The sequence below is a fragment of the Chenopodium album genome, chromosome 11 (genome assembly GCF_948465745.1).
Source record: "Chenopodium album chromosome 11, dcCheAlbu1.1, whole genome shotgun sequence".
In the NCBI taxonomy this organism is placed as follows: Eukaryota; Viridiplantae; Streptophyta; class Magnoliopsida; order Caryophyllales; family Amaranthaceae; genus Chenopodium; species Chenopodium album.
The window spans coordinates 12,658,398-12,671,161 of NC_137844.1; the positions used below are offsets into that span (position 1 = coordinate 12,658,398).

At 37.1% G+C, this 12,764-nt stretch overlaps 2 protein-coding genes across 2 annotated transcripts; both read left to right on the forward strand.

Moving 5' to 3' along the window:
- Nucleotides 1–701: 701 nt before the first annotated feature.
- Nucleotides 702–6,814, forward strand: LOC145567402 (ATP-dependent Clp protease ATP-binding subunit ClpA homolog CD4B, chloroplastic). The gene is made up of 10 exons (XM_081626672.1): nucleotides 702–863; nucleotides 1,786–2,360; nucleotides 2,904–3,019; nucleotides 3,114–3,236; nucleotides 3,363–3,548; nucleotides 3,690–3,905; nucleotides 4,018–4,235; nucleotides 4,557–4,632; nucleotides 4,713–4,802; nucleotides 5,436–6,814. Exons 2-10 carry the CDS (start codon nucleotides 1,802–1,804, stop codon nucleotides 6,615–6,617), a joined length of 2,766 nt encoding a protein of 921 aa, XP_081482798.1. The 5' UTR covers nucleotides 702–863; nucleotides 1,786–1,801; the 3' UTR covers nucleotides 6,618–6,814.
- Nucleotides 6,815–11,888: 5,074 nt separating this feature from the next.
- Nucleotides 11,889–12,383, forward strand: LOC145566311 (uncharacterized). The gene has a single exon (XM_081625769.1). It carries the CDS (start codon nucleotides 11,889–11,891, stop codon nucleotides 12,381–12,383), a length of 495 nt encoding a protein of 164 aa, XP_081481895.1.
- Nucleotides 12,384–12,764: the final 381 nt, after the last annotated feature.

Consider the following 12,764-nt stretch of genomic DNA (forward strand, 5'->3'; position numbering starts at 1 on the left):
AAAACACCAACGAAATTCACACCAATCAAGCAGGCCATTTTAACAAAAAACAACAAAGATATTCCTAGACCATGCTTGAAAAAATCACAAAAATACAAAAAAAACATCAAAAAAGCAAAATCAAACTTGTATACATTATAAACAATGAACAAACAACTGGAAGTTGTACAAGTTAAGATTAAGAAGCAATGATAATTAACAAAATAAAAATAAACAAGGCTACCTCCATCTCTCAATAAAACATCATTTTGATTTTTTTTTTTTTTACATTATTTTTGTACTAATTTTAACCACTTTTAGTATTTCTAATATATAGAAAAAGTTTAATTAATGTAATTATCATTACGTCAATCTCAAATTGAACCATGTTACCTATTGTAAACAATCTATTCATCTTAATCACTAAGATAAGACATTACTCGTATTTGTTTATGTAATATAGAGTATATTGACTAACGTGTTTCTGTAAAATATTACATGTATTGAGAAACAAAGAAAATAACGTGATATAACAATGTACATTTTAATATTTTTCTATTCATCTTAATCACTAAAATAAGACATAATTTACTGATTTAATCTCAATGTATTATTCTAGAAAAACTTATTTAATACGAAGTATTACATGTATTGAGAAACGAAGATAATATCGTGGTATAATTATGTACACACCGCCCCAATTATCATAGACCACAATATATTATCCACTTCTCACTCTACACATCTCTTCCTTGCGCACAACCTCATCTCAGCCGTTCCTTCCTCTCAGCTGGAAGGAAAAGTCTCTTCATCTTCTTCTCTTTCTCTCACCCACCATTTCATCCTCTCTTCTCTCACTTTCTCTCTCCTCCATTTTTCTTCTGGTAAACTTTTCTGCAACTTCTACACTTTTCTTTTTACTTTTTTATTATCTTTAATTGGTATTGTTTATTGTTGGGGTGCTTTAGTTTTGTTTTTGTAAGTTAGGGTTTTGTGAATTTCTGCTTAATTTCTTTCTGTTATCATTTGTTTGTCTAATCCTTTCTGGGATCTCTTTCTGGGTGTGTAATATGAAATGGGTTTATCTTATTAGTTTGTTTAATTGTGTTATTGCAATTGTAGATGTCGGTTTTCTGGGTTTTTATTTTTTCATTTTCTTGTTTTTTTTAATTTTTATTAATTTATTTCTGTGGATTCCCATTTCGTAGTATAATTCATGCCAATTATTTTCTCAAAATGAAGTTATAATCTGGGGTTGTTTTGGGCATGGATTTTGATTTTATTGGCGAATGATTGAGAGGCATATTAAACATGTAAATCTTGAAAGTTATTGTTATTTGGATAAGTTTTAGTTAGTGAAAGCTTCTGTGAATGATTGAGTTAGTGTAAGAATTATGATATCTATCCAGTATCTAATTTAAGATGTTTGTTTGGTTCGGGTGTGATGATTGAGTTTCGAACTGTGTTATCTTATTACATAATGTTTCCGTGGTTTCGAATTGTGGAATCTTATCTTTGTATGGTTGGTAAGGTAGTGATGATTGATTTTTGATTTTTGATTTTTGATTTGTGTTATCTTGTTACATAACGTTTCATTGGTTTCAAATTGTATTATCTTATCTTTTTTATGTGTGTAGTTTTTAAGTTCAATTGCTCTTTCAATTGTTGTGACAGTCGTTTAAGAATGGTTTTCATGATTCCATATAGTGTATTTCTGTTTGTTAATGACTTTCTTCTTTTCATGATTTCATATAGTATATTCCATATAGTATATTTTTGCTTACCAAGTACTCTCATCGAATGCAGATTTCTGGTGGAAATCATGGCTGGGGCATTAATTCAATCAACTAACATCCCTGCTTCATTTGCGTTAAATGGCCAATTTCAAAGATCTGGTAAGGGTAAGAAGGCTGTGAAGATGATGGCCAGCCTTCAAGCCCCTGGATATAGAGTGCGAAGTTTCTCAGGGTTGCGTGGAGGAAATGCTTTAGATACTTTGGGTACTACTAGTGAATGTTTCTATTCCAAGATGAGAGCCGTGCTCTCTGTACGTAAAGGGACAGCCAGCCGGGGTGTAGTTAGAGCTATGTTTGAACGTTTTACTGAGAAAGCAATTAAAGTTATTATGCTTGCTCAAGAAGAGGCGAGACGGCTAGGTCACAACTTTGTTGGCACTGAGCAGATTTTGCTGGGTCTTATCGGTGAAGGCACTGGAATTGCTGCTAAGGTTCTGAAGTCCATGGGAATTAATCTGAAGGATGCTCGTGTAGAAGTTGAGAAGATAATTGGAAGGGGCAGCGGATTTGTTGCTGTTGAAATTCCATTTACTCCTCGTGCCAAGCGTGTTTTGGAGCTTTCATTGGAGGAAGCCCGTCAACTTGGTAAGTCAATGGGGGCCTTAAGCTTCCAACTGAAGACTGTTGTTCTGTAGTGTACTAATTACAGGATGGATTGCTAATTTTTCATGTGAATCTTATCTTCTTGTTAGGCATGCTTTCTAATCTTACTCTCTTCCTCTTAACAAGTTCATAATTTCATCAGTAGATCACATGGAATTCATATCTTTTGTGAGGTAGGATATACATGTGTGCAGGTCTTTATCCTTATTATAACATGATGTATGCAAAAGTCATCATTGCTTAGTGTAATGAATCCATGCCTAATTGCCTATTTGGTAATAACATGTAAGCCCTGCAAGATGTCTTTGATTGGTTAAATGGTGCATATCTTTTTGTTGTGATGACCACATTATATCTGGCCTAAAGATTGTGATTTGTGGATGCTTGATCCTAAGCCTGCTGTTCAGCTAAGCTACCCACTGAAAAGAAACATTAAAATTACATTACTGCTTTGATTAGCTCTGCACAATAGACACATGGTATTGTTCAGTGTTTGATTCTTACATGGTTTTAAAACTGTGATAGGCCACAACTACATTGGATCTGAGCACTTGCTTCTGGGTCTTCTTCGTGAGGGTGAGGGTGTAGCTGCTCGGGTTTTAGAGAACCTGGGTGCTGATCCTAGTAACATTCGTACTCAGGTTAGAATAAAAGCTCTTTTTTTGGTGGTTGATGTTTTTCTGCGAACTATATTAGCCTATTTAACGCTGTAAAATCTAACCTGGGAATCAATAGGTTATTCGTATGGTGGGTGAAAACACAGAAGCTGTTGGTGCAGGTGTTGGAGGGGGCACTACAGGGAACAAGATGCCAACCTTGGAGGAGTATGGAACAAACTTGACAAAGTTGGCCGAAGAGGTAGGTCTTATACTATATCCTTTACCCACTGAAACATGCTTTGAGAAGGAATATGCACAATGTCTCATCCATCAGTAGTTCAGCTTCAGCTGAGAAGCATTATGCTGAATTAATTTATTTTCACAGGGAAAATTGGATCCTGTCGTTGGAAGACAGCCACAGATTGAACGAGTTACCCAAATTCTGGGTAGGCGAACAAAAAACAATCCTTGTCTTATTGGTGAGCCCGGTGTTGGTAAAACAGCAATAGCAGAGGGCCTTGCTCAAAGGATTGCTAATGGTGATGTTCCAGAAACAATTGAGGGAAAGAAGGTATATCAAAATTTGTATGCTCATATTTACTATAATGTGTTGCTGCATGCCTACAAGGCTAAAATATACTCATGATCTACATATCCCTACTGCAAAATATGTTGATATTAATATTTTCTTGTTCCATATAATTGACACCAGGTTATAACTCTTGATATGGGTCTTCTGGTTGCTGGAACTAAATATCGTGGAGAGTTTGAAGAAAGATTGAAGAAGTTGATGGAGGAAATAAAACAAAGTGATGAAATAATTCTTTTTATTGATGAAGTACATACTTTGATTGGAGCCGGGGCAGCAGAAGGAGCCATTGATGCTGCAAACATCTTGAAGCCTGCTCTTGCAAGGGGTGAATTACAGGTGAGTTAAGACTTTCAGTTTGCTGTCAATGTGCTGGCACTTGAGCATAGATTGATCCATATGTAATAGTTGGGGATTCTTAGGTCGTTTTTTTTTTTGTGTTTGTTTGTAGTGTATTGGAGCTACCACCCTTGATGAATACAGAAAGCACATTGAGAAAGACCCAGCATTGGAAAGAAGGTTTCAGCCTGTTAAAGTGCCCGAGCCAACTGTAGATGAAACTATACAGATATTGAAGGGGCTGCGTGAACGCTATGAGATTCATCACAAACTCCGGTACACGGATGAAGCACTGGTGGCTGCAGCACAACTGTCATACCAGTATATCAGGTTTGTCTTCTGGTGTTTCTACTGTAAATTTTCATGAATCATAGGGATGCTAATTTGTAATTAAATTTACGGCTTTTACTAAAGTTGCGCATGTCTCATATTTCCCCTATTATACTTCATTGGACATTGCATTGGGTTCTTGAATGTCAGTTTGCAAAACATCATATACGAGGCATATTTGTGTCTTCAATGTTGGGCTAATCATATAGGTTTAGCCCAAGTAATGAAGTTTAGCTGGTAAATGATGACCATAATCACATAAGTACTTGGGCTAATCATAATCACGATACTGATATTCTCATATTCCTCAATATGTTGCAGTGACCGTTTCCTTCCGGATAAAGCTATTGACCTTATTGATGAAGCAGGCTCCCGAGTTCGGTTGCGCCATGCACAGGTAAATTTTTGCTAGTTTTGCATTCTTCAATTTTTATGGTTTCTGATTTCCTCTAGTTTAATAATTTCTGATTTCTGCAGCTCCCTGAAGAAGCTAGAGAGCTTGAGAAAGAACTTAGGCAGCTCACGAAAGAGAAGAATGAAGCTGTTCGAGGCCAAGACTTTGAAAAGGTATGCTGCCTTATTGTAAACTTGTATGTGGTATTATACTGATTCAGCAGGTTTGTATTTGATCCCTTTGGATTTTGAATTTAGTGCATCCCATGGAAAAAAATAAGAGAGCATGAATTGAATTTCAGAGGTGGGACCAGAAGATCTCAATAAAGGAATGACAATATGGTTATAAATTTTTGTAAAGTAAACAGCTAAGATGTTTCTACTACAGTTTTGGCATAATTACTCCGTAAAAATTATTCATCAATTTGACCTCCTATACTGAAGCAATTTTATAGCCTTTTTTGGCTTTTTTTTTTTAAATTTCCAGATCAGTATGCTGTAATATCTACCTGATGGGCTTTCGGTGCTCATAGATGCATGGATTCTTAGAACCCCTTCTTATAAGCTTGTCTTTTAAACATGTATATTGTTGATGATTGATGTAGATTCTTGCTTTAATTTTTTTGTTCAGAGATTATTGGAAGCTCTTTATTCTTTTATTTTTCTTCTTATTGCCACTTTCAAAGTATGCTCAGCAGTGAAACTTAGCAACTGACTAAAATTTTGTACTAGTATGTTCTTACCTTCTTTGCACTTCCATTTTCACGCTCATATCAAGTATTAACCATGTGCAATGATTATGTGTAGGCTGGTGAGTTGCGTGACAGAGAAATGGACCTCAAGGCCCAAATTAATGCTCTTATAGAAAAGAACAAGGAAATGAGCAAGGCAGAGACAGAAGCTGGGGATGTTGGTCCTACTGTCACAGAAACTGATATTCAGCACATAGTCTCTTCCTGGACTGGTATTCCAGTTGAGAAAGTATCTACAGATGAATCTGACCGTCTTCTCAAGATGGAGGAAACACTTCATACTAGAGTTATTGGTCAAGATGAAGCCGTTAAAGCCATAAGCCGTGCCATCCGTCGTGCTCGTGTAGGCCTTAAGAACCCCAACCGTCCAATTGCAAGCTTCATCTTCTCAGGGCCAACTGGTGTTGGAAAGTCCGAACTTGCAAAAGCTTTGGCTGCTTACTACTTCGGTTCTGAAGAAGCCATGATACGGCTTGATATGAGTGAGTTCATGGAAAGGCACACTGTATCCAAACTTATTGGTTCACCCCCTGGTTATGTGGGTTACACTGAGGGTGGCCAGCTTACTGAGGCTGTTAGACGCCGCCCTTACACAGTCGTGCTTTTTGATGAAATTGAGAAGGCTCATCCTGACGTCTTCAACATGATGTTGCAAATCCTTGAAGATGGCAGGCTGACAGACAGCAAGGGAAGGACCGTCGACTTTAAAAACACACTCCTGATCATGACATCGAATGTTGGAAGCAGTGTAATCGAAAAGGGTGGGCGCAGGATAGGTTTTGACCTAGACTATGACGAGAAGGACAGCAGTTACAACCGAATCAAGAGCCTTGTCACTGAGGAGCTGAAACAGTACTTCAGGCCTGAGTTCTTGAACAGATTAGATGAGATGATTGTGTTTAGGCAACTTACAAAGCTGGAGGTCAAGGAGATTGCCGATATTATGTTGAAGGAAGTATTTGAGAGGCTGAAGAACAAGGAAATTGAGCTTCAAGTAACAGAGAGATTCAGAGATAGGGTGGTGGATGAAGGCTACAACCCTAGCTACGGTGCTAGGCCACTGAGAAGAGCCATAATGAGACTTCTGGAGGACAGCATGGCTGAGAAGATGCTTTCAAGAGAAATCAAAGAGGGCGATTCAGTGATTGTAGATGTTGATTCTGACGGAAATGTTATGGTCCTCAATGGTAGCAGTGGTGCACCTCCTGAGAGTTTACCAGAGGTCATCACTGTTTAGAGATCAAAACACTCCTACTGATACTTCGTATGTTTATTTGTACTTGGATTTGCCTTCTGAACTCCGTATACATATGGTCTTTGTTATGAATGTAGAGATTTTAAAGCAGGACCAATTGGTTTACAGTGGCCATTTGTGACATTAATCACATGTCATAACACAGATTCAGAAAGTTGTAGTATCAATTTTTCTCTAAGTATGATAGTAGGTAAAACTTTTGGCTTTTGTAGGAGTTAGAATGATGTAGCTTAAGGATAATGAAATTCTTATTCTAGTATAGTTATCCTGTTCAAGTAATTAATGGTTCATCTTTTGTGAAACTCTTGCATGCCAAAAGTTGCCTTTCGATTCGATGATTTGATTGACAAGAGTGGTGGTAAGTGACTAGGGATCTTTGGCTAATAAGGTGGTATGAGTTTGGATTTAATGGTTCATCCTTTGTGAAACTCTTGCATGCCAAAATCGTCATGATATGGGTTTAGAGGAACTTGGTTTTTACACCAAGTGTGGGGTTTTGTCAAGGATCGTTTCTCATGTTAATCGTTAATTTGATAATTGATACCAAAAGGTTTGCTATGGCTCTATCAGACATAAGTTGTGGGTTTAAGGTACAAACTTGTAGATTTTTTTTTTTCACAAAGAATAAGTATGTGTTTAGTCTAGGCCCTTAAACTTTGAAGTATCTTTACTAGTGTTTTCCTCTTTTTCAATAATAAATATCAATGAATTTGCCCCTCGCTCTATTTCGATAACTATCTCTTTAAGGAGGGGTAAATACTCATTTTAAAACCTTAAAATTAACATTATTAAGACCAAGGAATCCAGTGTCGTATGAGGTGAAAATCTCATGTATGATTCTGTGGAGAGTTTCTTCTTACTATGAATTTAAATTTTATTGTTGTCAGTAGATAGGGAGACAGATTGACAGTGGAATCTCCATTACAACCGTATACCTTAGCCCGGCAAATGGCGGGTTTGGACCAAATTTTTGGTCTCGAAGTTTGGGCTCAAATTGACTTGATATTTTTATGATAAAAAGTTTTGGATTCGGGCAACTTAATAATTATTTTTAGTTAAAATTTTAACCTAACCTGAAAATGGTTTGAAACCTAGGCCACATATTTAGCCTTAGCCAAATCTTGCCCATGATCATTGATGAGGTCTAGAGTTTAGTGTCGAATTCTTGACTCATCATTACATTATAGAGTACAGATGGCACTGGGTCAGCCTGAAGCCCGGCACAGTCCAACACGAAAAAAGCATGGCACGACATGGGCACAAAAAAAACACGGCAAGGCATAGTACTGTGCGTGTAGGCCGAGCCTTGGTCGCCTTTATATGAGAGTAGTACGATAAGGCACAACACGACCGAACCCGGCACGACAAAGCATGCTAAAATTAATGCAATAAGCACGTAAGCTCGGCACGGCCTGGCGCGATGGCACGTGGGCCTGGGCCGTACACGGGCCAACCTTTTGAAAATTTCACCCCGTCACGGCATAACACGAAACTTGTGGACCGAGGCATGGGTCGGGCAGGCACGACTTGACACGGCCTAGAGTTATCTTCTTTTTTTTTTTTTTTTTGACAGGCAGTTATCTTTTTTTTTTTACAGGTAATTATCTTTTTTTTTTTTACAGGTAGAGCCATCTTTATTACCCCTCTGTGTTTTAATAAGTGTTACACTTTATTTTTTTGGCAAAAAGCTACATTTAAATATTATATCTCTCTCCTCTTATGGTCCCCACTCAAATCCACTACTACTTTTTTATTATATCTTTCCTCTCACATTCATTACTTTTTAATAAACTATTAATCCCACTTATTACATTACCTAAAACTATCACTATGTGCCGGTCAACCTGTAACACTTATTCCGTATATAAAATAGACAATGTTGTTATTTATTTATTTATTTGAATGAAAGAGACAATGTTGTTGGTATAACACAAGCTATTTTTTTTGGACGGATAACACAAAGAAGTTGTTACGTATAAGGGATTTTATTTATTTATTAATAAAGTTATCAGAGCAGCCACTACGGTGGGGAGCACCCTCCCCACAACTCTCTCTCTCTCCTCCATTTGAGCTACCTCACCATTGTAGGAGGTGACTCATGGGTATCCCATTTGATGGGGATGCCCTCTCTGGCGGGTCACATATTGCCTCGGTCCACATAAAATCTGAAGCTGCGTTTCATTTTTTTTTGCCATAGTGTTGTTTAAAACGGTACCGTTTTGATTTTAAAAAAAAATTCTGAAATTCTGACGTGCGTCAGATAGGACGCGACCCAGTCGTTTTATGCCATGTGTCCCACTTTATAGAGTGTTGGTTCAATTTCAGCCCTTAATTTTATAGCTGTTGGGGAATGTATTTTTAATTGATTTTTGTTTCTTAAAAAACTTTCAACGGTAATAAAAAATAATAATAATAAAAAAAAATTTGCTATGAATTTAAAAAATAAAAAAAATTTACCAACGGCTTTTTTATATTTTTGCCTATATAAAGAGACCAATATGCCAATGTTATTCACACTTACATTTTTTATCATCCCTCTACTAACCCACAAAAGCTAAGTTATATATTATCTAAACCCAAAAAAATAATATTATTCCTAATTATGGATCCCAATATTCCTAATAATCAAGGAAATAATTTCTACTCCCCACATAACCCAAATAACCCAAATTACCAAATTAATTTCAATTCTCCAAATTTTCAAGCTAATCTCCACTTTGATCCAAATGGTCTCGCTAATCCAAATGTTCAAAGAATGTTATATTATAACATTCCTAACCGACCAGTAATAAATCTTAATCAGCAGTTTCCTAACCAGTTTCAACAACAGTTTCCTAACCAATTCCAACAACAATTTATGAATCAAATTCCCCAAAAATTTTCTTCTGGTTTATTGTTCCCAATGTCTCAACACGTTGGAAACCAAGTGGAGAATAGTCCAACAACTCCCGGGGGAGATGGAAGTAGTAACAAAACTCCTTCTGAAAGAAATGCCAATGATGATGAAAATGACCATGATGACGTTGATGGTGAAGATCCGCAAGATAGCAACACCACCTCGTCAAATGCAAAGTGGGGTGCACAAGAAGACGATGCACTTGTCTCAGCTTGGATAGAATGTGCGATTGAAGATCCGGATACAGCAACTGATCAGAGTTTGGCTATGATGTGGAAATCCATATATGAGTTGTATGAGCAAGCCAAGGAAGACAATCCTTCCACTATCCGCCCCAGAACCTTGAGAGCTATGAAAGGTCGTTGGGGTAGAATAAACAAAGATGTGAACCTATGGGCTGGGTGCTATGCTGCGGCACAACGTAGAAATGCAAGTGGTATCAAAACTTACAATGTCATGACTGAAGCTCACGAAATGTATAGTGCATCATGTAACGGAGCCCGATTCACTTTAATCAGTATATGGGAAGTGTTGAGAAAATCTGATAAATGGAGGCCAACAAACAAGCAAGTGCCGAATACCAGTGAAAGTGATAGCTCTAAAAGATCAGAACCAGATACTCCAACGGAAGTAGGTAGGCGTGGACGTCCAGATGGGGTGAAAAAGGCAAAAAGAAAAGGTAACCTGTAGCTAGTTCTGGAATTAATAGTTTAGATTCGTTTACTCAAGCCCTATCAGAGATGAATGTGATGAAGGAGCAATACAAAAGTGTTGATGAGAAGCGAGCTGATGTAGCGCAACAAATGTTGGATTATCAAAAGGAGCGAGATGTCATCAAGAGACAGAGGAAAGAGGAGGAAAAGAGGTTCAAGTTATTTAGTGTTCTACTTGCAAAACCAAACCTCTCTGAAGACAACCAACAATTGTTTCGGAAATTGAAAGAGGAGTTCAGCCACCTTTTAGGCTAGTTATTTATGTTGTTAGTTTGATATTATTTTAAGTTAGTTTAAGCTTCTTCAACGTTTGCCTTAATTTATGTTGTTGTTCATTTGGTATGATTTTACAGTTGTCTTCTAGAGATGTGTGCACAAACATTGGTTTGCAATTGGATGAAAATCTGCAAACCTTATCAGAAAGCTCATCTTCTAGAGTTGCGTGCCTATATAATAATTGCTAATTGGATAGAAATCTGGATACATCATCAGAAATCTCATCATCTAGAGTTGTGTGCCAATACATGCATTGTTTTGTAATTGAATGGAAATCTGCAAACCTTATCAGAAATCTCATCTTCTACAGTTTTGTGCCCATACATTATATCATATATAAGTATTTTTAAATCATTTACAAATTTCTATATAAGGCCTTTTCACTTTGTAGTTCAACACACAAACAAAAATACCATTCCTCACAAAAACAGTCTCACTCTAAACACTACTCTTACCATATATACCAAAAATAAATGAATTCTGATTCAAATTCATCTAGTTCATCAAGTTCTGGTATTTTCGATTATATGGTGAACGACTATGTTGAGTGGCACGAATCAATTACTCAGAGGCGTAAGGAAGAGGAATTAATTGAGGAAGCGATCAATTCAGCTGTTGTCCCCCTTGTCACCTCTACTTTTTAGGTCTCATTCACTCCCGGTCCTGAGAAGCAAAGGTGATACGTACCAAGAGATCGTGAGGATGCTGATACACGGTTATATAACGACTACTTCAGTCCCAAACCACTTTATAATGGCGTTATGTTTTGTCGAAGATTTTGCATGCGTAAACATGTTTTCACGCGCATTGTTGAGGAGCTAAGCGAAAGTAACGAATACTTTCGACAAAGGCCTGATGCCACTGGAAGACTTGGTGCTTCCGCTTTCCAAAAATGCACTGCGGCAATGAGGATGTTGGCTTATGGTACAACAGCCGATGCAGTTGATAAATACCTTAAAATCGCGACAAGTACAGCAAGAGATTGTCTCCAACACTTTGTTTAAGGGGTTATCTCTAAATTTGGACAAGAGTACCTGAGGAGGGAAACACCCGCAGATGTAGAGCGACTTCTTCATGAAAGTGATGTTCGTGGATTCCCCGGCATGTTGGGGAGCATTGACTGCATGCATTGGGAGTGGAAAAATTGTCCACGAGCATGGAAAGGAATGTACCAAGGAAGAAGTAAAACTGCGACCATAATTTTGGAAGCTGTTGCTTTCAAAGACTTGTGGATATGTCATGCTTTTTTTTGGCACACCTGGTTCACTGAATGATATTAATGTCCTCCAACGGTCGCCAATGTTCGATGATATTTGTGAAGGTCGAGCCCCAAAGGTGAGTTTTATTGTGAATAGAAATAGATACAATATGGGATACTACCTTACAGATGGTATATATCCAAAATGGGCAGCATTTATCCCAGCCATCAAGCTTCCACAAACCGCTAAGCAAAGATTATTTATGAGGAAGCAAGAAAGTTATCGCAAAGATGTTGAACGTGCCTTCGGAGTGTTACAAGATCGATTCGCAATAATACGGCAACCAGCTCTTGCATGGTCGATAGAAATCCTATGGAAAATTATAATGGCATACATTATCATGCACAATATGATTGTTGAAGATGAGCGAGAAAACTATTTGCATTACGATGCATCCGAATTTGTCACTGATCAACCTCAAAATATAGCTGGATCTTCAAACCAAGATATTAACCAACCATTCACTGTGAGAGAAGGACGACTAGGTAATCTCAGTTTAGCGGGTTACATGGCAAACAGAAATAATGTCCAAGACAGGGAGACTCATGTGTCATTGAAAAAAGACTTGGTTGAGCACGTATGGATTCGTTTTGGTAATGAATGACGATATCAAGTAGTCGGATAATTATTTTCTTATGTAATATTATTTTTCATTGTAATGTTTTCCCGTGTTATGAAACCTCTTTTCAATTCCATCTATGAATTAAATGCGATATTGTTATTTGAAGAGTAATAATAGTTAAGTCTTTAATATTTTTTTAATAATATTTAAATTAATCATGTCATTATTATGAATATTTTGATAATTAGTACAAATAATTATTACATAAACTAAATTAATGACAAATTCAAGAACTTATAGATGTCATTAGTTCGACTAATATGTTTATTAGAAGAATAATTAAACATAAACTCCATTGGTAGGAAAGAGAAAACATGGTGGGCTATTGATAAAAGTAGGAGAGAGAATAGTGAGGTTACTCAC